The sequence below is a fragment of the Poecilia reticulata genome, linkage group LG6, assembly GCF_000633615.1.
Source record: "Poecilia reticulata strain Guanapo linkage group LG6, Guppy_female_1.0+MT, whole genome shotgun sequence".
Taxonomy (NCBI): Eukaryota; Metazoa; Chordata; class Actinopteri; order Cyprinodontiformes; family Poeciliidae; genus Poecilia; species Poecilia reticulata.
The window spans coordinates 17,336,140-17,359,536 of record NC_024336.1 but is presented as its reverse complement, the minus strand read 5'-3'; the positions used below and the strand labels follow the sequence as shown (position 1 = coordinate 17,359,536).

The 23,397-nt window shown below is 38.5% G+C and overlaps 1 protein-coding gene across 4 annotated transcripts; it reads right to left on the bottom strand.

Annotated features, from left to right (window-relative positions):
- Positions 1-565: 565 nt before the first annotated feature.
- cpt1ab (carnitine palmitoyltransferase 1Ab (liver)) lies at positions 566-23,257 on the bottom strand. 4 transcript variants are annotated; one of them, XM_008411548.2, is made up of 19 exons: positions 23,168-23,257; positions 15,733-15,897; positions 14,378-14,520; positions 13,490-13,661; positions 12,755-12,856; positions 12,348-12,485; positions 12,121-12,198; positions 11,478-11,585; positions 8,395-8,482; positions 6,335-6,530; positions 5,166-5,354; positions 4,958-5,063; positions 4,423-4,536; positions 4,162-4,326; positions 3,751-3,882; positions 3,485-3,637; positions 3,239-3,352; positions 2,321-2,413; positions 566-2,224 (listed from the first exon to the last, which is right to left on the bottom strand). In XM_008411548.2, exons 2-19 carry the CDS (start codon positions 15,871-15,873, stop codon positions 2,138-2,140), a joined length of 2,319 nt encoding a protein of 772 aa, XP_008409770.1. In that variant the 5' UTR covers positions 15,874-15,897; positions 23,168-23,257; the 3' UTR covers positions 566-2,137. The 4 variants fall into 4 exon arrangements, with proteins under 4 accessions (XP_008409770.1, XP_008409771.1, XP_008409769.1 ...); XM_008411549.2 differs by lacking the exon at positions 23,168-23,257 and adding an exon at positions 19,509-19,643; XM_008411547.2 differs by lacking the exon at positions 23,168-23,257 and adding an exon at positions 19,505-19,642.
- Between the last annotated feature and the right edge of the window lie 140 nt (positions 23,258-23,397).

The window sequence follows — 23,397 nt, the reverse complement described above, 5'->3', positions numbered from 1 at the left end:
GTCTAATCTGTTGGCTGTTCTATACAAGCCCCCCAAATATTTTGAATTAAGATTTTATTTAAGTCAAATTGTTTCAATATCATAAAAAATGTTTGCGATCCCACTCTGACGAGTCCAACTCGACTTTCAGGCGAGAACTAATCTGTTCCTCCAACTGAAGGTTTTTCTGAACTCTGTCTACTGTGAGTAAAACACTGACTAATCATTCTAACTCTACAGAGACCAATTAAGTCAACCAAAACAACTTATTTTGAGATGCAAAGAGCATCTGGCCAGTTTGCTACATTCCCCAAATGGTACTTAATTAATAATGTTCTCTGGGGAACCAAAGTTGGTGAGAGTGACCAATTAGTGGGTATCATTTATAGGCCACTTACCTACACAATACAAAGAACAGAATAGAAATAAAGTAATCAAATAAAATTCATCCTAAAGTCAATTAAGTGATTAAACCAAAGTTTTTAATAACAATAGCTGTACTAAATGTCAACTATTGGTTTTCAGTACAAAGTCCATTTAAAAATGAGGTTAATAACACTGGAAATAAGAGTCTAAATGAGACCAATACAGCTATCTGACATTCACTTTATTGTTAAAACTTTGTTTGGTATATCAGCTGCTTGTCTTTTTACACAACTTTAAATTAAAAGGCAAACATGTACAGCTTCATCTTCAAATAACATGCAGCAGTGTAAACATGAGATCTACCGAGATAAAAAGTCAAACAACTACGACATACTGGCAAAGTATAACAAAAATGTCATGTTCAAAAAAAAAAAAAGACTCCTCTTCATAGATCAAAACAAGCTTCAACTTAGTGCTCATCAATCACTACGTTCAGTTGGTAAATATGCATGTTTGTGTGAATTAGGAAGGTTTAAATGAAACAAAAACAAATTAAAAACCCATAATGGATTGACAACATATAAATAAAATCCCCAACTTTAACCTAACGTTTTTGAGAGTTTTTTCGAGAGAAACTTCAGTTTTCCTACAGTCCTGGAGACCAACGAGCTGCTACGGTTCAGACGACGAGGCAACAACAGCCATTCAACTACCACCAACCAACACGTCGTCCATAAAAGTTCACAAATCATCTCAAAGATTATTTTCTTAAATAATCTGAATAAAAAGTTACAGTTAAGCACATTGTGTCAAGTTTCCTCTCCTCTTATGTCACTCCAGTTCTCACTCTCAAAGCAAACTTTACTTTTATAACAACCACAAACTTAACAGGGTCGTCATCCGCAGAAACCAGAACGAGCGCCGCCAAGAGCACCTTACGATAACAGGGTAGCTTAGCAAAACCTGAGTATGAAAATGAAACGCAAACGTCAGAGCTGCTTTCATGGCAACCTCGTAAAAATCATAGCAGCTAAAACCAAACAGACTGTACAGAAAGGCCATGGAGATTAGACAGTGGCGCCCGTTTCCTGTCTGGCGTTTTGTTCAGAATCACACTGACACATATCATATCATAGTTACATATCAGAGCTTCCCATCTACGATTCTTGTGATTACAGATATACAATTTTACCACCAAGAGAACCTACTTTCATCTAATATGCTAGCCCAAGTGAAATAGGTGGACACTGTGTAACCTAGAAACAAGCTGATATTTAACATCATGTTTGCCATGTCAGTAATGGTGAGTCAAGAGCTGCAACAGAAGGAAGCAAGTGATCCCCACATGCACAGGGTGGAAACTAATAAAAGTATTGCGTAATCTTGCAACTTAAAACACCGTTTGAAATTGAATGATGCTGCTGAACAAAACTTCAACCAAAATGTTATTCAGTGTTACAGCACAGATTTGTTCCCAGACTAGAATGTTCTCCTCCCTTTTCTGCCCCTTTTTGCTTTTACATTAGTGGGTCACTAAGGCACCGCTAAAGTTTAGTTTCGCAAATAAATACTTTGATCTGCACACCACCTGTGCTGGAGACTCGCCCTAAACCAATCTGTACACGCAAATCTCTTCACAACATATTGACAGTGACGCATTTTAATGCCTTCCTTATTTATGTAACATTAATTAACATAGAAATCCCAATTCCACGAAGTGATTCTGTACAATCTACAGGAAGATTTGATAAATCAGAAAACCAGAAAGAAAAAAAAAAATTGGGGAAAATCATCAGATGGACGCCTTGTTCTCTAGCTGGAAGAGACCTAGTATGTCCAGCATGGACTGTCTGATGTTGTCACCGAAACGACGTGAATCCTGAAACATCAGAAAGAGAGAGAGAGAAAGTGGTTTTAGAAAGACAAAATACCTGAAAGAAGAGCACAAGATATGCCTTAAAACTAGGAAACTCACAGTTTCTGGACTTGAGTATTTGCTGGAGATGTGGAAGTTGATGAGCTCCTCACCGAGGATGATGTAGGAGACACCATACCCATCATCAGCCACCTAATGAAAATAAAATCTGATATTTTATCTCAAATTGCATTGCGAGATTCTACCTGGCAAAGGATGCAAACGGCACCTAACTCTTTCTTTTTCTGTCGATAATTAGAAATGTAAAAGTGCATGGTAGGGCTCCAAGCCTACCAAGATATGGCCATTCACTTAAACTGAGGCAAGGAGAGCAATGGAAACTATGTAGAAACTACAGAGATCCATCTATTAGTTGCCACATGTGAGAAGAAATCCAGAGAAAGTCACAAGTGGCCCTTCTCAAAACTCGCAATAGTCCACATAACAAGCATGGACACCCAGTCGACTGACCCCTTCAGGTTGCAGAGCATTCCAATGCGCCCCACTCAACCAAACCAAGCATTTTGACTTGTCAACTTGCAACTACAACACAGCTGAACTTCGACTACTAAATCACTGCAAAGGAAAAATAAAACGGCAGATTCACAAAACTAATTAGCCAGCAATCCATGAATTTGTTTAGCAGTTCCACAGTAAATGACATAATAGACAAGGAAACGTGATAGGGAATAGAGAAAAATGAACAGGTGGAGAAATATGACCCAAAAGGAATATGGAGATATCTTGCAGCACTGGGAGAAAATAAATTTTTATTTTTTGCACACCTAGACACTCCAAGTACACAGAAAAATGCATTTAATGGTTAAAGGATTTTGCATGATATGTCCCCTTTGAGGGGAATGGAAACTTTTTAAAGATACTGTAAAGCACATCATTTTGCCTAATTAGATATTAACAGTCCACCATTCCCTCAAACTTTAAATATGACTTTCCAGACAGATGGAAATTGTGACTTACTGGACCGAATCCGCCTCCAGAGGACACCAGCTCTGGATGTCTGGCCAGGTCAAACAACTCAACCTGCTGTAGAGGGGTCTGACTGGTGGACAGCCTCCATGGCTCAGACAAGACCTGCACATGAAGTTATTCAACTTATTCCCATGTTCAGCAAAAACACACGTTGTTCTCCAGTGTAAAGAAAAACAACTTTTTTTTTTTTTTTACAAGTAAGGTGCAGGAAAAATATTGAAACATATCTCAGACCTCCTTGAGGAAGGGCGATTCCTCTCCAAGGTATTTAGAAACCACATAGAGACAGAAAAGGTGCCGGTCGATGCCCTGCCCCGTCATTGCCAAGCGGTACATGTCTTGGTGTTTCTCTGCTGCCACTTTAAGCAACCTGAGGCGCTCTTCTCTCTGCAGAGTCAGGAGTTCAGAAGAAAACCACAATGAGATGACGATTTACTTATTGCAACAATTCTCCCGCTGTAGCGCTGCAGAAAAAGTTCAAGGGGTTCAGTAAAACTCACCGTCTCCTGTCTGACCATGGAACGGACAAAGTCGCAGGTCTCCATGGTGCAGGAACGCACGGTTTCTGTTCGACCCTCACGGAAGAGTCGTGTCATGGAAGCTTCGTATGTCAGGCAGAACTTCCCTTTGTTCTGTTGAGAAAGAACATTATCTAGTGTCAATTTCAACACTATAACTGAACCACAACATTAAGAAGTTGTTTTCTTTTAGACATGAGGTGCACATCCAAATAACATACAACGGTTTAACAATTGCTTTGGGTCTTGGCCTGATTGTTACCGTCCTCTAATGCTGACAATTTGAAATTGCATCAATTGCCAAACACACTGGCTCAAACCCTGGTGAGTTTTGTGTTTTGGTACAGTAAATTGGTACATTTAAGTGAAACTGAAAATACAACTGGGACTTACTCTGAAATGGGCCAGCTGCAAGGCAATCTGGATGAAGGCGTCTGGACTGGTGCGGCACTTCTTAATCAGACCCTTTCCGAAGTCATTGAAGGGGATTATGTGGCAGTCCACGTCGTCTGCCAGAGCCCTGGCTACCCTCAGTGAGCTCTCAATGGTCTCCTGACACTAAGAGATCGGAAAAAGTCGGATGTTTTGTTTGGAAAATATGAGCCAATATGAACGTAAATAAAACATACTCAGAAGTAAAGTATCCAAAGTTACCTCTTTGGACATGTCCCATTGTAGCCTCTGGGGACCAGGAAGGTTTGGGTGAGGGTTCCCTTGGCAGTGACCATCCTCAGTATAGCCCAGCTTAGGATCCATGGACAGTACGTGCTGGTTTAAAAGAAAAGATGTAAAGACTGCGTTATGCTTTTTTGTATTTTTTTTTTTCCACATTCATGTATTTTTTGTGTATTAATGATCAATAGTTACTGAATGCATTTTCTTGTTGTAGTGCTTTGAAAAATGCTCCTAGCATGTGAATATTTTTACATTTTATCACAAAATTCAATGTAATGTTTTGGGATTTTATGCAATAGACCAAAATAGTGTTTTCATAACCTTCGGCAAATAAAAAGCTAGAAGTGTGGTGTATATCTGTTAAACTCCATTCATCAACTCTGGGCAAGGAAGAGTTAATTTTCCATCAAACATACCATTAGCTTAGCAACAATATAGATAGAGGTTTGAGTTTATAATGTAAAAAAGGTTAAAAGAAGGAAAATGATAAAAACATAGAAAGTATCTGTCGAACCTCCCACAGATGACCAACGATTGGAGCATCAGCCCAGGAGTGCTCTGCGTTTAGTCCCATGGTGCCGTTCTTGTAGACAATCAGATTGAAGGACTTATCAAACCACCTGAAAGGAAAAATATAACCAATCAACATCCAAAACTCACTACTAAGCATTTTTAATATGGCTCATGATACAAAAAAAATATCTTTATTTGTTATGCTTCACCTGTCGTAGCACTTTCCATGGAGCAGGGACTTGGCGTAACAGTCCAGAGACTGGACTTGGTTGTCTGCATCATATCGCTGCTCGGTGTCATCAAGGCTTACAAAGAAGGCCGCCTTCTCGATGGCATCCAGGGACTGCTTGTTTTTACCACTTTTGAAGAATTGCTCTCGGGCCTTTGCCCATGGGGTCCTAAAGAAATAAAAGAGCAGAAAAAAAGAAAATGTTGATATTGTAGCAAATACAGAGAGCATGAAGACTGGAAAAAAGGTTTTGCATTTATTAACAAAAAATAAATTATGTATGTTTCTCATGGCCAGGTGTGGTGAAAAAAAAGTGTCTGTTCTGCATTTCGTAAAATATGTTTGCTCCCATGTTATCAGATGAACAATCTTATCACTTTGTATTTTCTGGCAATTTCGTATTGCAGCACAGATTCACATTTTATATTACACACCAAACAAAAAAAGTAAGTCATTATAAAACATGCCTGTCACAAGCATTTTAGTCATAAAATAAACAAACTAACAAGGATGTCTTCACTGAATCAGGAAAACACAAACAAAACTGGCTATCATCGCAGAAACGCATTGTAAAGTCGACTTGTAAGGTTATGCACAAGAATAAAACCACAAAGTTTCTCTGCGTCCGTTTCATTTTTGTAGAAAGTAGTGCTACCCTTTGCCCCCCTTTCTTTTGTTGGATCATTCATGACCTGAACAATCTACAACAATCCAGTTTCAGAGGTGAATTGGCAATTCCTTCTGGACAGCGCCGGTTGCTGCTCTGAATTATGCGGCATTGTAGCTTTCCTTCATTGTAGCATAACATCTGAATTACTCAGTAGGAACTACAATAAACCAGAATGAAGAAAGGCAGCCAATATATTGCTGAGAACAAAAAAAATCAAAAACTGTTAACTGAAGAAAAATATTATGAACAAATGTTCATAGTTACCTTAAATCTAGAATCCAGAACAGAAACATTTGATGCACTTAAGACATTTTAAAGTGAATGTTAAAATGAATAACCTGAAAACTTTATGATCCAGCAAAATACCCTTATGCTCCAAACTGAAATCTATGAATGCCCTTTTCGTAGCTATTGTTGTCAATAGACATTGCTGTGGATGCTTCCCCAACTGCAGTCTCTTCATCTCTGGCTCCACCTACCTTTCTCCTGCAGTAAGTGCAGCCAGTTTCTCCTCTCCTGGCATCGGCTCAGACTCGTCTGCCAAGATCCTCTGCATCTGCTGCTCGATCTCCCGTGGCAACAGCAGCCGTCCGTCGTAAAACATCCACACCTTGAAGAAACGGCCCTTGTGGTACACAGCAATGTGTTTGCTCTCGTTCATGTGCTGGAGAGTATCTGATAGGTACCCACGGGAGGGGAAAAGAAGAGACGTAGAGATGCAAACACAATTGGAACCATGTTTGGAGAAAAGATGCGTTTTGCTGACAGTCAAACTGTATTTTTTAAGTTAATTCTTATCATTATTGTTTGCAGTCACTACATTTTAAAGTTAATAATGTTTGAATTTTAGTCTTTTTGGGGGTTTTTAAAGACACTGAGGGACAGACAATGAATGTCACATTGTTCCATTTCTAAAAAAAAAAACCAAAAAAAAAACACACTAATTGTGTTAGTAACCCATTCAACACTGATGAATAAAACAATGTGACATGTACAGTTTAATTTTAATGAAAAACATTTAATGTGTGAAATTTACAGGAGAAGTGCAGTTCATGGCTAACAAACATCTAATTACAAAACTAAAGAAACTTGGAAAAGGGGTGTGAAGGAAGTGAAATGAAATGAGAAAGCCATTTAGGGAAAGGACTGGACTGGGCAGGAATACATTGAACTACAGCAATGCTTGTTTGAGCAGCACAGGGCACAACTAAACAAACATGTCTAGAGAATTACTTTTGAATTTTGAGTTCACTAATGATTTTCTGGTGATACCAAGTGTTCAAACAAGCATTGCTCAGGTAGCAGGCAAGAATATAGACAGATGGTATTTAAACCCAGGAGGAAACCACAAGAAAACAACCCAAGTATGGTGGCACGGTATTAGGATATCATGCAATGTACAGTAACATTGATGAATGTTTCCTTGTTTGTTTGTTTGTTTACATAAATATTGAAATATCTACTTATACCCTAACTAATCTTTAAGATAAGCTTGAACACTTTGGCTGTAGTCCTGATTTTTCTTATTCACATAAATCTTCTGAAATGGGGCAGCATGACATCAGAAACATCATGTGATTCAGACATTTCTGGTATGTATTAAGTTGAACACATAAGTAGAGTGAAGTCTAACAATTTGCATTGCAGTCAGTGATATAAGCTTTGAATGCAAATAGTTGGCCGTCAAAGTCCACTCCATGCTGCTGTTGAGCTAATCTGAAGACTAAATCAGATTTGACTCTGCAGAAAGTTGGCTAACTTTGATCACTAGGGCCTCGGCAGCCGTTTCTGGGAGCAACCTATTCTTTCCCGTCTGTCTAGGTTTGACTGGGACCGGATTGAATTCGACGATTTTTTTTTCAAAACGGAGAAACTGGTTTCGAGTCTCATGCAAATTAAAATGCGGAATTCTATGCACGTATGCATTATTAATTCATGGAAGTTTGATTATTTCTAATTCAAAACACAGAAATGTCCCGTTGAGAAGGACAGCAGGAGAAGAGTGGAGGAGGTGACACTGCTAAAAGACTCTACCTGTCTCTACACCTGGGACACGAGTCGTGTTGAACAAACGCTCGAATTGGGCTGAGCACATGGGAATAGTTTGTAGGAGCATGAGCTGAAAAGCAAAAGGGGAGAGTGAAAAACAAAACAAAACACAGAGATGATAAAAGTAAATCACTAAAAAACCCCAGAGACGAAGCAGCGGACACACGACTAGATGGAGGAGATTGTGGATGTAGTGGATAAGGAATTAAAATGGATTTAGGAAGAACCTCAGAGGAAAAGAGGCAGGGACCAGAAACCAGTTGGCTGCCATCTCAGTGCCACCAACAAAACCCTGATGCAACAAGAAGGTTTTATTTGCAATCAAGTAGACTTTAGACAATTAAATACTAATTGAAATAGTACTGTGAGATCTATGAGACTGTTTCAGGGTTGTGCTGATGGGAATGAGTGATGGAGTCACTGTTTCCGAGGACTGTAGGGTCAACATGGCTGCGGGTCTGAGGGCAAGGCGGCTGTGCCCTCCTCTTACCTGTCTCCACACCAGGGATGCGGGAGGTGTTAAACATTCGCTCCCACTGAGCAGAACACAGAGGCACCTTGTTGGCCAGCAAGTATATCTAACGCAGCGTCCATCAAAACGAAAGAACAAAACAGTAGAACAGAAACAACCAAACGTGAGCGTGTAACACAGCAAGCTCATGCATTTGAGTCTGTATGTAAATTCAAACAATTGATTTTAGAACAAACTATTCATTTTGACTTTGTGGTAAGAATGAAAATTCTACCAACAGGCATGCTGAAAAGATCATAATCAAAAAAAGATTAAACAAATGACGGTGGGTAAGTGTTAGCAACTGGAAACAACAAAGCGTTGCCGACTATTACTACTATGTGTTTCCAGTAGGAGAAGCAAAAAAAGCTCAGAGGTTTTAAAGGTTAGAGTAGGACAGTGTTTTTCAACCTTTTTTGAGCGAATGTACATTGTTTTAATTTTGAAAAATCACGAGGCACACCACCAACCAAAAATGTAAACAAAAATACTCTGTAGCCACCTATATTACATATATAGTCATTCTTATCAAAGTGTCTTGAATAGAAATCAAATAAACACAAAAAATTATTTTTATCATGTTTTACATTTCTTATTTCAAATTGCACTTAACATATCCACTTCAAAAATACACCTGAACAGCCACAACACTGTGGTGTTAAATTTAAAGAAGTTGTAGAAAACTTCAAAGTGTTCTACAAACTAATCCACAAGCATTCTTTTAGCCAGAATACAGAAAATAATTCTTATTCTGAAAGAAGCAATTATATTTGGGAAAGATTTCACTTCATATTCATTGTTATAATATGAAGAGTTGCATGTACAAAATATCTGTATATTTTACCCACCTAGTGTGAAACTTGTGCATGGTCGGATGAAAACAGATCTGATTTCCTGACAGAAATTGAAGAAAGACAAAGCTCTTCCTCAACAGCTCTCAGTCTCTATTTTTAGTTTTTATAGTAGCCAGGCTTGAGAAGCTCACTTCACACAGACATTTTGTGGGAAATGGACTCATGCTCTTTCCAACTACTGCTGAGCTTCACTGTCTTTTCCATCACTGCCGTCACAGACTTACTAGATACAATGCTCTCACCGCTACCTGTAACATTTATGCATCACTAATTCTCTTGTTTTAATGTAAAATGCTTTGTACCTACTGCCATCTAGTGGTAAGAGAATTACATGATTAAGCCGCTAGTCTCTACTACAGCAGAGACACTCGAAGATGGCATTATTTGCAGATAATCAATTCATTTTCAAAAAAATCTTTCAAGACCAATTACCGTATTTTCCGGACTATAGAGTGCACCATACTATAAGCCGCTGGAATCTCTGCTGCTCTCGGTTTTCCATAAGGACCCAGCAATGGGCAGCAGAGGCCTGCGTCCTAATAAATCTGCTGGATATAGGATGCAGCCCTCCGCCTCCAAAGCCGAACCATTGATTCGTTCACGCCAAGTTTACGTGCAGCAGCTCTATTTCCCTCCTGTAGTGCCAGATTGAAAGCTCTCACAACTTAAAATCTGCATCATATGAGTTTGAAAACATTTCTCTGTCGTCCCTGCTGCTAGCAGTGCTTGTTCTAAATGAAAATTAACGCGTTCTTCTTTGATTTACAATTTTGACTTTGAATGATTCACTTCCTGCTAAAGAGTCCCCTGGTGGTTGAAGAAAAATCCACAGAAAAGCCGAACCGGGCTACAATTCGCATGGTTCAAAGCTTAGGAAAAAAGTAGCGGCTTGTAGTCCAGAAAATATGGTATCGTAGGTAAAATTGGATCATTTAAACGGCACACCTGACGATCACTCACGGCACACTAGTGTGCCGCTGCACAGTGGTTGAAAAACACTGGAGTAGGAGACAGTCAGCTGGGTTAATATGCATCAGGTATGGGCTAGTTACACGCATTGAGGTATATCCAGGTTTTAAAAAGTGACAGTTTCAAAACTTTTAAAATCTTCTGTCATTCTGTTTATACATTTTAAAGTCTGTTTATGAAATGCTAAAGGAATTTCTGGATTGTTGTTCTTTTTCCTCCTGCTTTTTTAAGCTGAGAGTAGGACCAAACTCCCTGCCTCCAACTGCTGCTGCGCACTGCTAGTCAGCTGGTTGAAAGAAGGCTTCTACCCTGTTCCCTTACTAACGAAAAAGGAAAAAAATGGTCAGTTTGAACATTTTTTGTAAAATCAATGAACAGTTGTATTTTGAAAACTAAAACTTATTTTTAATAAGGTGACAGTATTTTGAAACTACTATTGGCAAACTAACAGCATGACGGATAAATAGTTTAAAACAGGGTCAATTAACCAGCCGGTTACATTATTGCCATTTCATAAAACGTACAACACAAAATAATTACAATCCAAACTGTAAAAAGTTAAAAATATACAGTAAAATTTAGTTAAAATTATACATTTCACAGACATTAACTAATCATTTGATCAGAGATCTGAACTAAATCTAAACAGCAGGACAAATACAGAAAAATCTCATTTTCTAGTCTTTGATGAAAGACTTTGAAGCTGAATGATAAAGGCTAGAGAAGTGATTATTTAAATGAGAATTATGAAAAAACAGAAATTGGCCACTGCATTATTATTCTCAGAATAATCTGAAAGTTTTATTCATTTTAAAGCTGTGTAAATTGTTATTGTTTTTTTGTTTTTAAAGAAAGCTGTCGCATTATGTTTTTGATTTTCCGCGTAAAAGTTTTGGTATTTTTACAAGTTTTCACACTTTAAGGATTTAAAACCAGCCCATGCCTAATATGAACAGAATTAGTAGGATTGTGGATTACAGGCTTACCTAAAAGAGCAAAAAGAAAAAGGTTGTGAAAAATAAGTTCTTTATGTGAACTTGAAGGACAAACCAACTGAGATAAAATGCATTATTCATTAACCTCTAACAAAGAAAGTTAAACATTTAGAAAATAAGGTGTGGTCAAACAGATTCCTATATAATGGTATTAATTATTCATTTACAGCTTGATTCAAATAGATAAAGTACAACTTAGTAAAGTAATTGATTGAGGCAAAAGACCAAATTGCTCTGTACTCACYGGTGTGATCTGAGCTCTGTCCAGTTTTCTCCTGTAGAGCATGATGGCATGAACAGCATTACCGGCCCGGGCAGCCTGCCTGAACGTGGGGAACACGTACAAAAAGTCCTGCAAAAAAGATGAACCTATTAATGAATCAATCAGCAGCTGCATTTCAGTAGGTTACGTTTACAAAAAAGGTAAGGGCAGCATGGTGTTCTTTGTAATCGCTGTAATGACCGAGTTTGGCCAGAAGTTTACATGCACACATGACGGGCATAAATGTCAAAATAAATTTGAGCTTTTAATGATGCATGTGAACAGTTCTTCTTCCAGAGTGAAAAAGCAAGTTGCGCATCCTTAACAAGATTTTTTTTTCGTAGCCATCAATACCTGACATAAGTGGTGCTGGATATTTGACATCTCATCAAGAAATTAAAGTGTATTATAACAGTGAAGCTTTCTTGGGGCCAATGCATGATAATTTATGCCTCACTGTTAGACCATGGCAAGCCGATGAGAAATGTGAGATTTGTTTCAAAATGTTAAAACTCCGACAGTTAACAAGTTCTGAAAATAAGGAAGAGACACACACAAAATAATTTAACAAACTATTAAAAAGAAAAAAAAAGGAAAACTTGAAGCCTGAAGACAGGTGACTCACCATGGCATAATAGTTGCTGTTGACCATGATGGGTCCACGGCCTCTCAGGTAAATATACTCTTCCCACCAGTCACTGACCTGTGCCAGAAATGCAGAAAGGATAAAAAGCAATAGTGTAACATTATCAGACAACCTGCTTTTAATTAAGTAGCTTATTCAGTAATAAGGACAGTGTGTGAAACTATAGCAAAAAAAGCATAAAGCAGAAAAAATTCCTTCTGGCTTACATAGTTGGATGCCCACCAGGACTTGAGTTTGAGGTACCACTGCACCCTGGGTCCCAGATTCTTCTCAAAGTCTTTTGACAAGGCCTTCATCCTTTCAAACTGCTCGTCATCCATCAGTGGGCGCACCGACTCCAGGTACTGTCAACAGAAAGAGTCCCACGGGGAGATACAAAGGACTTAGCTATTTTGAGAAAGAGAGTGGTTAAAAATACCAGAAAAACTGGAAAGCTCTTTTTGTTGTCGCTCAGAAAACAAGTTCTCGTGCAGGATTTTCAACATTTTAAACTACTTTAGTGTCCCTCCTCAAAAACACAAATATAATCTCCCTTTCAAATCTAAAAGCACTATAAATTATAAATAGGCACAATCTAAGTACAAACTCAAAAGGAAGTGGAATGGGAGATTACCCTTCTGCATGTGTCCTGGACAGAAGGAAGAGGTAGCCGAGGCAGTGAGTTCTGGAAACTGTAGAGCAATGGCTTTCTGCCAGAGAACACCTTCACCAATATCTGAACACAGAACAGATAAGGACAAAGTTAGAGTTCTGTTTTATTTGTACTTTGCAGAACAGAATACAAAATGTAAATATGTACTAAAAGGCTTAAGCTAAAAAGGGCTAAAAAACGACAAGTTAGTTTGTAATTTTGATAAGACCAAACAGGATTTAAATGACCAACAATAAGATTTCTAACCCTCTGATATTTCCCAACTCCTTACTTTCCTAAGCTTAAATTTTCCAAGATATTTTTATAATACAAGCACAAGTGTCTGCTACGAACTTATGCCACATTTGTACACTGGTCAGACTTTTAAAAAATGCAATGTGTAAAACCACAGAATGAATGTTTCAGAAGGAGGAATAGATGGAGATTTTATACAAAATGAATTCTGGAAATAGAAATGTTTTAGTACTTTTATTTTTTCCCATATTCATCCAAACCTGGAAAATACTCAAATTAAATTGCATACTTTCCCCCAACCTTTATAAAAAGCAAGCATATAAAGCATTTACATCAAATTATACAAAACAAATAAGCCTAATGAAACAACAGAACAAGAAAAAGTGCCGAATGTAACTTTTATTATAGACATATCGTTCACATATTTTTTTTAAGCTAATCCTTGTAAGGTCAACATCTCACCAGCCACAAACGAGTACCAAACGGCAGAGAGCCGTGGCGCGACTCCATCCAGCCGTGCCATGACAGCAGGGTTTTCAGGACACTCCTCATGATCATTATGATGGTGACCCAGAGGCCCGTGCCCACCAGAACCCCTCCAACTATCCTCTGGCTATTTGTGGACATGTATCGGCTGCAGGTAGAGGAGAAGAAAAGAACAAAAAGCTTTCAGTGGCACATCTTAATGTTATAAAGACATGGCTCACTAGAAAGTAAAATGTGATAAAAATATATATGACTGATAATATTGTGTTGAAGATAATTGGAGAATTGAACTTTTAGAAAAATCCCAGTCTAGTGTATTGTGCAGCATTCAATTAACACAGGAGAATAAGAGCCACACAGCAGCTGTGGGACAAGGCCTAGTAGTCTAAAGTCAACAAAGACAGCTTGCATTATGAGTGATAACAGTTGCATTATTCAAACCGACATGTGCACATGCAGACACTCAACACAACTCATTAAATCATAAACGCAGTGTAGTCGTTATTAAAAAAATAAAAAACACAGGACTTTCACCACCACATATTCTTAGATTATGCAACAAAACCAAACTACAAAGGATTTCTGGCACCCCAAGTTGGCTGTATGTTATAGAATAAAACCTGAATGAGGAGAGCACTCATCTGTGTTGATAAACGGTGTACTACGGGATTCAAGAGAGCACAACATGTTCCCTAAACAAGGATTAACATCGTTATCAAACAAAAGGCGTGGAAGAAAACTAATAAGGAAGCGTTGTGGATAAAATTATATCCCTGACAGTTCCTGGCCAGTCTTCAGCGGAATGTTGTTTTATTGGTGTTGTTACCGTTTGTGTTTATTCATTCAGAACAACCCCACGCTCACCTGATGGGTATGTGTTGGCCAAGTCTGGCAATCAATCCCATAGAAGGATCCAGTTGTTTGTATCTGTTGTAGGACATGTATGACACGACAACTACCATGAACCCAGCCGGGCTGCCCGGGTACACACCAGTCATTACCCCATTCTGGAAAAATGAAACATAAACTCAGAAGCTGTGATAACAATCTGTAAAATGTTGTAACACACGTGATGATAAAGACACTAATTGCCTATTTAAAAAAAAAAAAAGTTGGCAAGTCTGGGGGGGTTTGAATGATTCAGTGTGACTGTGTGTAAACAAACCACTAGGCCAAAGGTTAGGACACAAAAAACACTCGGGAAGGTTACTGTCACAGTTTGCAGTTCTTGTCAGACAGGGGTGACCTTCTGGTGTAACAGTTTACAGTAACACCACAGTAAACAGATTTACAGTACGGCAGAGTAGTGCTGTGCACAGCTGCGTTGAAAGTTTCTGTTGCCTGTAAACTAAGGCAAAGAAACCCAGAAACTGGAGAAGAGGTCTTTTTGCACTGCAGGGCCCATCCTGCCCCCTTTTAGCCCGGCCCTATTGTACTCCAGCCCTGGTTGTTTTGCATTGAGCAGAGTGTCGCTTCGAAGGTGACCAGGGACAATCACGTCAGTCAAATTTCTGCTAAAGCTGCCAAAGCGATTGCCCCCTGAGATTAAGGAATACTTTTGTTCTTGGTTGTCGAGTCCAGCTTTTCTGTACGCTCTTGTCAGCGAGAAAGCTGTGGGAAACATTTACCTCAGAATTTTTTGCAATCATTTAATTTTATTGTCTGTATGCAGTCATTGGACATACATCAGCATGTTTTTTTTTTCTCACTGCCAAAAAAAGTTACATATATTTATCCGTTTGATGTGTGATGACATGATGTGAATCCTCCGTTCAGCTTTTTGAATATTATTTCAACCGAAATAAAATAAAATGCAATTGAACATGTCATCATTATCGTTTAAAAACTTACAAGTAAAAATAGATTATGATGGGAATTTTTTTGGTGCCGCAAGTTAAAAATACAGACATCGAGAAAGTCTAGCGCTCCTCTGACCCAGAGATCTGGAAAAAGACTCCACTCTTGTCCAGCCCAGCAGCGAAATGCACCAATCAACAGCTGACTCCAAACCAGACCTGTGTGGCAGGCTCGAGAGTGGAGCGGGACAGGGCATGAAGTGCTAATGCAAAAACGCTCGGCCTGACTTTGAAGCCAGGCTCTGCAGTGCAAAAAGAGTTCAGGACACATCAACCAGATGAAGAAATTACTTTATCAATACTGTGTTTTCTTTGAAAATAACCATCTGGACATTGCCCTTCAGCACATCCAGCGACTCTTACCTTGAAGCGAACGAACCTTTTCTTCCAGGAGTGGAGGCCAGAGAGGTAGACCTGGCGTAGGGCCTCGTGGCACAGATGTAGGTCGATACCATCAGGGCCGACAGTGAACTGAAAGGCCACCGCCTGATGCGCTTCTGCCATGGTGGCTGCTCAAAAGTAAAGTCACTGAAAGAACAAACAAAACAAATATGTCACAATCTGCATCATCATTCAGCAGCTTGAGTTTGCCTAGTTTCAAAACGGCAAAGAACTACTCGGAAAGCAAATTACAAGAGTGAAATGCAATTAACTTTTATTTACAGTAGCAGAGGTTTTAAAATACATTAAGATGTTTTGCCAATACATTTAGAAATGGTATTAGCCATTTCTAAATGTATTGTCTCAGTTGGAATTAGATCCAAGCCATTGTAATGTTCAATTTTACATCGCATTGATCATTGTAGCTCTGGCTGCATGGTAAGAGTAGTCACTCTTTCTGCGTAGTACTGCAGAAAGAGTACTACTCTTTCTGCAGACCTGCAGAAAGAGTAGTACTGCAGAAAGAGTACTACTCTTTCTGCAGTACTACTCAGTTCTGCAGTAACAACTGTTTCTAAGTTGAGTTACTTAGAAACTCAACTGAGTTTTTTTGTTGTATTGCAAATTGCAATGGTTTCCCACGTTGCCATTTACAATTAGGCACAAACTTATTTATACCCCTAACAGGTTAAAATTAACATTTTAATTTGACAAAATGTAAATATTTTCCAGTCAGATTTTTTTATCTGACTGGAAGTAGCATTCCTGACTGGAAGCCGATGGAGAATCTGTGAAGAAAGAAATTGAACTCTGCAAAGATAAATTGTCAAAATACCATTGAAACTTACAAAAAAGTGGACAATAATAAAATGTTTGGTTGCTCTGATAGCAAAATAGATTTTGTATTAATTATTGAGAAGGGTGTAAATTTTTTTACATGCAATTTGTTGCTTTAGATAAAAAAAAATGGATTGTTCTTTGTACATTGTTTTATCTTTCGGTTGATGCCCATGTCATTTCAAGTTACAAAAATTTTTTTATGATTGAATAAAAACATCTTTATATGTAATCACTTAAGGATGTGAATATATTGCTTCTTTATTGTAACTCATATTGTGACTGAGGAATTTAGCCATTTTAAATGTGATTTATCTGACATTTTAATAATAATATCCAGTCCCAGTCCTTTTCCTGCAGCATTTCTGTTTAATAATTATGTAGGTGGAATAATTATACAGTGTGAAGATCAGAGCTAAACAKGGTTAGGTGATTTCCTGAACTGTTTCATCATAGCACACATTCAGTCTCAATATGTGGATATCTGCACGAAGCTGGAAATAGCCCAGAAAAAAAAAGAAGAGAACAATGTCTCATATTGATCAGCTTCTGCCACAGTTCTTTAAAGTCACTAGTCCACATTATGTGATAACAGTGGGAATTACCCAATGCCTCCAATTCTATCACATTGGATTGTCTGCAAAAAAAAAGACTGAATAAGATACTAAAGGAATCTTAAAACTCAAAGATTAATTTACACGAGAAAACTATAATCACACTGCTAACTAATACTTGTGCTTTAAATATTGTGTTTGCTTTTTTTGAAGACAACATCTGCACTGATTTAGATTGATCGCAAGTTCTGAATATACATAAACTAAAACTATCCAGACATGTTGCATGATGGGACAGTTGGCAGCAGTTCTCCACATGCATGAGTTCTTCTGGCTTCCTCTCACAGACCAAACAAATTATTATTAGGTATTCATTGTTTCACTATTTGACCTGCCAATCACTGATCACAGCCAGAAAAATTTGCTGTATTGAAGGATATCTTATAATTATTGTGGACTTAAACTTAGTAAACTTAGTGCATCATCAATACGTTGCACTACACTATCAGTCTATGAATGCATAGATAGACCAACAGCATTGGCTCTTTTAGTCTGATTTACATCAGATAGATGCAGACATGATTTTTGATATACAACAGGGGAATACTCGTTTGTATTCTGCCACCTTTTTTCCTCTATATGTGTTATAGCCTTGGGAAATAAAATTGGTCAGACCTCACAGAAGACCAGATATCAAATGGTCAGAGCCTCAAAACTATTAAATACTACAAGTTTGTCGACTTCTATGGCAAGAAACACATTTCAGAATCTAGAGCTTTAGTTATATTTCCCCTGTTTCATCCATGTTTGAAGAGAGGAATCTATACATCTGCACGTCCCGGCAGAGGTGCAGATGTATATATTTAGTTATATTTCCCCTGTTTCAGCCATGCTTGAAGAGAGTAATCTATACATCTGCACGTCCCTGCAAAGCTGCTATTTCGCGGTTTGATTTGTGCACTCTGAAATCAGGACGCGTCGTTTCTACGCTAGCAGTGGTCGGAAAGAGCAGAGCAGCATCCACAGAGCAGCAGTGTTTGAGCAGCCAGTCCCTTCCCCCAGCCACTCTCTGAAGCATCACATGATCCACCCTGTGCTGCAGAAACTAGGGGAAAGGTCGCAGCGCTGCGCCGCTTAGAAACAGGGAGAAAACTGGCAACAGTGAGCAAAACGCCTCGTAAACCAGCAAACCCGGTCATTTGTGATGACGATGCAGCAATCAGAGGTGCACTGTTGGCTTTATGGTTTAAAAAACAGATTACGTTTTTTTTTGTTTTTTTTTGAAAAAGCACATACGAAAACAAAGGCAAACGCTGATAAAATATGTGGTTCACCCTCCTGTTTCCAGACGCTGYGTGGAGGCGATTTGAATTATGCTACTAGAAACGTCAGCATCCACCTGCTAAAACACCTAATACCGGCTGGAACATTTTTAATAACAATTACACCATAAAATACATAGGTAACGTGTCCAGTAGTATCACCTACGCCACCCAAGTGGCTAACTTAAAATAGGGTCATTTGTATCTCAATTTCCATATTAAAACAAATCCCTTAAGTTGGCAAGCAATGAGTTTTGTTTGAAATCTGATCATGCTCGCACCTTGAGGACACAGTGACCAGAGAGGTATTACTGACCTTCAACAGGCAGGTGACATTTTAACACATGCATACCTTCTAAAAGTTGTAACACTGCCATAATTAGATGCGCAGAAAATTGTCCATAATTGTCGCATTATAACATTACTTAATAACAGGATAAATTATGTGCTGTAAAGAACATGACAAGTGATTTGTCCAGTGAATGACCTCTACTTGGACTTTTGCCTACATTCATGCTCTGAGCAACAGCAGCAATTATTTACATACAGGTTATTGAATGAATCCTAAAAGAAAATACAATAAAATAACAGTCGAGCCATTTTCCTAATGTGATTTTTTTTTCTTTTAACGGAGGCATTTCAAAGATAAAATATAAAGCCGGCTGTCACAGTGGGCGTAGCACTGAATTGTGCATTTCAGCAACTAAAAAGCGCAAACTTTGTCTTGTCGAGTCTGCAGCCTAAACAAGCTCCCAAGCCCTCGGGTCATGACGACGCAAACAGACTTTTAGCAACAACCTTTAACCCAATTCAACCCCAACAAGGAAATACAACACACTGACGTTTATGCCGACTGTGAGGTTGAGTGAGGAAATGGGTTTTTTTTTTCACATGGCTTCCTCTCACTTATCCAAGCTATTGCTTCTCCTTTTTCAAAGCCCTGCAGCAACCGCCTGGACCTCGACTACGACAAAAGAGAAAATGCAAGAAACCCCCAACATAAGACACGCGGCCTTCCTAAAGACAAGATAAAGACCTCACCTACGCTTTCTTTCTCTCTGGGAGGACGAGGCTCTCTGCTTTAACGAAGATGTGGAACGTCTGGTCTCTCTGCGATGGCTGCTAAAGCTCAGCACTCTACATGAATGGGAGCGAAGACTTGTACACAAGGCCTTCCCCCCGTTTGGTTGCGTCACATATGACTTCTTTTAGCGTGGGTGAAACAGCGTCCCCTRGCGGCCACACCCCTATGTAAAATGTTGCATGCTCATYTTGAACAGGTAAGAACTGGAATAACGTGATACTGTAGATGTCTATGGCGTAGATTGCCTGAAGAACATAATGTTCATTCTGTACCCCCAGGCTGTTAAGTAGTATCTGATGTTGGATAAATGCAGTAAATATAATCATTTATTGTCTTGGTTTCACCCTTAACAAATAATTATTTTCAAAATTTGGCTTAATCCACAATATAACTAATAGTAAATATAAGATATTAAACTGCAACAAATATGATAATCATGCATTTTCACAAATCAAAAGAATTACTTATATAAAATTACTTCTTGTTAAATAATGTAAAGAGGCATTTGTGTTCATCCCCTCTGAGTCAAAACAGTTTTCATCCCAGCTGCAAGCTTTTGGGTGGCATATTCCTACTAGCTTTGCACACATAAAGACTGGGCGAAATAAACAAACCTCAGACTGAGGACACTGGCCATTCTACACCTATGAACATACTTTAATCTAAACCATGCCATTATACCTCTATGCATATTTTTGGCCATTGTTTTTGTTGAAAATGGACTTTCATTTACAAACAACTTCCACATTGTTCTTTACCCAGGCCAAAAGGTTATGTTCCGTTTTCTTCTGACCAAAGCCCATTTTTCCACATTAGCGGTTTCCTCTCCAGCATATTCTGTGGCAATTTTTTTAGGATGAACTTCCATCGTAATAAAATATTACGATGGAAAATGCCAGATAAAACATTAAAAGTTTGTCTTTTAATCAACACCGTGTTTGACTTTCATTTTGATTTTACAGTAAATCACAAAGGTCCAACGACTTTATCAGCCATACATCCATCCGGGAGTTGGTCACGGAGATAGCGGCCTAAGTAGGGAGGCCCAGACTTCCCAAGGCATTCCCAGGTCAGCCGAGAAACATAGACCCTCCAGYGTGTCCCGTCTTCCACTGGGTCTTCTCCAAGTGGAACGTGCCCAGAACAAATCTGTACTTTAATACTTAATTTAAAAAATAATAAATCATCTTCTTGTGACCTGAGACTACTTTTGACTTGARAATTTTACCAATTATTGCATCCAAGCATTTCTCTGAGACTGTGATTCAATCTATTGTGCAGTTCTGAGTGGTATCAGAGAAAGAGGAGGAAATCATTTTCAGAATTTTTTGTCTGGAAAAAAAAAAAAAAGAAAAGAAAATATTTTCTGTTTACTAGAAAATTATATGCTACATTTTGTTTGGTCTAGATATTAAAATAAATTAAGATTAAAATAATAAAAAAAACATTTAGATTTTTAATTATAATGTGAAGAAAATTCAGAAATCTTTGAGAGACAATTTATCAAGTAGGCTAAATTTCACATTTTCAGCTCACTTATCTTTATTATAATTATTATGTACCTAGTATACCTAATAATTATTACTGTTTCTTCTTTGTTCAAGGAAGTAAAGATTTTTGTTGGATTACATTTTGTAAAATACCATTATTGGTTTAACATTTTGTAATAAAGATATATTTTTAAAGAAATACACTTTTTTTTATTTGATTTATATGAATGTAAAACATTTTCTTGGTTTATTGGAATATTGTTTTATATTGTCATGATGACATAGCACATCTAAACCCTCTTAACACCAGAATTGTATATTATCAGTTGGATTTATTTAGATTTTTGTAGCTTYAGGATTGTCAAAAACAAAACAGCTTTTTTCTTCTTTGTTTTACAAAACATGCTCCTGTCAGTATTAAGCATTTTTTCATTATGTGTGCTTGATTGTAAAGAAAAATCACTTCAAATGCAAAACAAAGGCCAAAAACCAAATTCAGTCTGCACTGGCAAAATGATGACTTAAATATTTAAAGAATCCAGGTCATCCAGTAAAGAAAAGAACAGTTGTATAATGAATTGCTGTCTAAATCAGTATTTCTCAACCTTTTTTGGGCCAGTGCCCCCCTATCCTTTATCGAGGTCCCTCACTGCCCCCCAATAAAGAATTTGTAGGCTACTTTGCACTGACTATTATTTTATTATTAACATTACTATCACTATTGTAAATGTTTAGATTTTTATGCTTGTTTCTGTATTTATCATCAAAAATAATTTCCCAGAGAACAAAAAAGCCATAGGAATAGAAATTATTTTCACAGATGTCTACAAAAAATGCAATGGATATTCAACTTAAAATTGGCCTAACAGCAGCCAATCATCCATCCATTTTCTTACACCCTTGTCCCTCAGTGGGGTCGGGAGGGGTGCTGGTGCCCATCTCCAGCTGACGTTCCGGGTGAGAGGTGGGGTCACCCTGGACAGGTCGTCAGTCTGTCGCAGGGCAACACAGAGACACACAGGACAAACAACCATGCACACACATACTCACACCTAGGGGCAATTTAGACAGATCAATTAACCTGACAATCATGTTTTTTTGTTTTTTTTTGGACTGTGGGAGGAAACCGGAGTACCTGGAGAAAACCTACACATGCACAGGAAGAACATGCAAACTCCATGCAGAAAGGCTGGGAATTGAACCTAGAACCTTCTTGCTGCAAGGCAACAGCTCTACCAACTGCGCCACTGTGCAGTTGGGCGGCATCCAGACGGAAATAAAACACTTTTTAATATAAGTTGCTGCTTAACATGATCACAGCACTGCCAAAACATATGTACAAAAATCCTCAATAAAACATAAAATATTTTAAAATCAGACTAAAGCCAWGTGAATCACAGCAACGTCATCAGCTGGTGTAACGCTGAACTGTTGGTGAGCTGTGTTAGCGTGGTGAAGCTACCAGTAGCAGGAGTGGAGCTGCGCCAAGTAGCTACAAACACTGAATAGAAGAAGAGCTGCCATCGATACCGTTGCAGCCAAGCATGTTTTAATGTTACACAATACAGTTTTAGCAAGTTGCTCAAAGTCTAAACTGGTATTGTTGTGCATATAAGGTGTAAAGTTTACCTTCGACCAATCACCCCCCAAAGGAATCACAGCGCCCCCCTTTTGTAAAAATTTCCGCCAGCGCCCCCTGCCGTCCTCTGAACGCCCCCTGGGGTGCGGTACCGCCCACTTTGAGAACCGCTAGTCTAAATTATATAGACATAAACACAATTTCTCATTCCTGAATTTTTGGTGTATGTAAGCCACATGGTATCACTACTGCTTGACCAGCAGATGGCGACAAATAACTTCCTCTGGGGAAGATAATTCATTATTTAATTTATTTTTCAGTAAAAATTTAAAACATATTTTTGTTTAACGTAGAACACTGAAAACGTATATGTGTTGAAACATTAAATGTCACAAAAACAAATATGTAAATATTTCACCACCATTAGCATTAAATTGGTTGGAGAAGATACAAACAATAAGCAAACTGATACAATTTCAATTCAACTTCTTTCTGTTTTGTTTTCTTTTTCCTCTTTTTTTTTTGTGTCGAATGCATGAGTCACAACCTACCGCGGCTCAGGTCAGTTCCTGCAAAGCAAACACGAAACCCACGCTCAGAGCTCCATTCTCAGGTCCGCGAGACACGCCCCTCGCGCCGCTGTCGCTGTTCAGCCGTTTGTCAGACAGATGCATCCAGCTCGCGCTTCGCCTCGCGGCTTGTTCGGAGCTTGTCAGGGGAGAGGGGTGACTCGGTCCGTCTGACCAGCATCGATTTCAGCGAAGCTTGTCCGCACACAGAG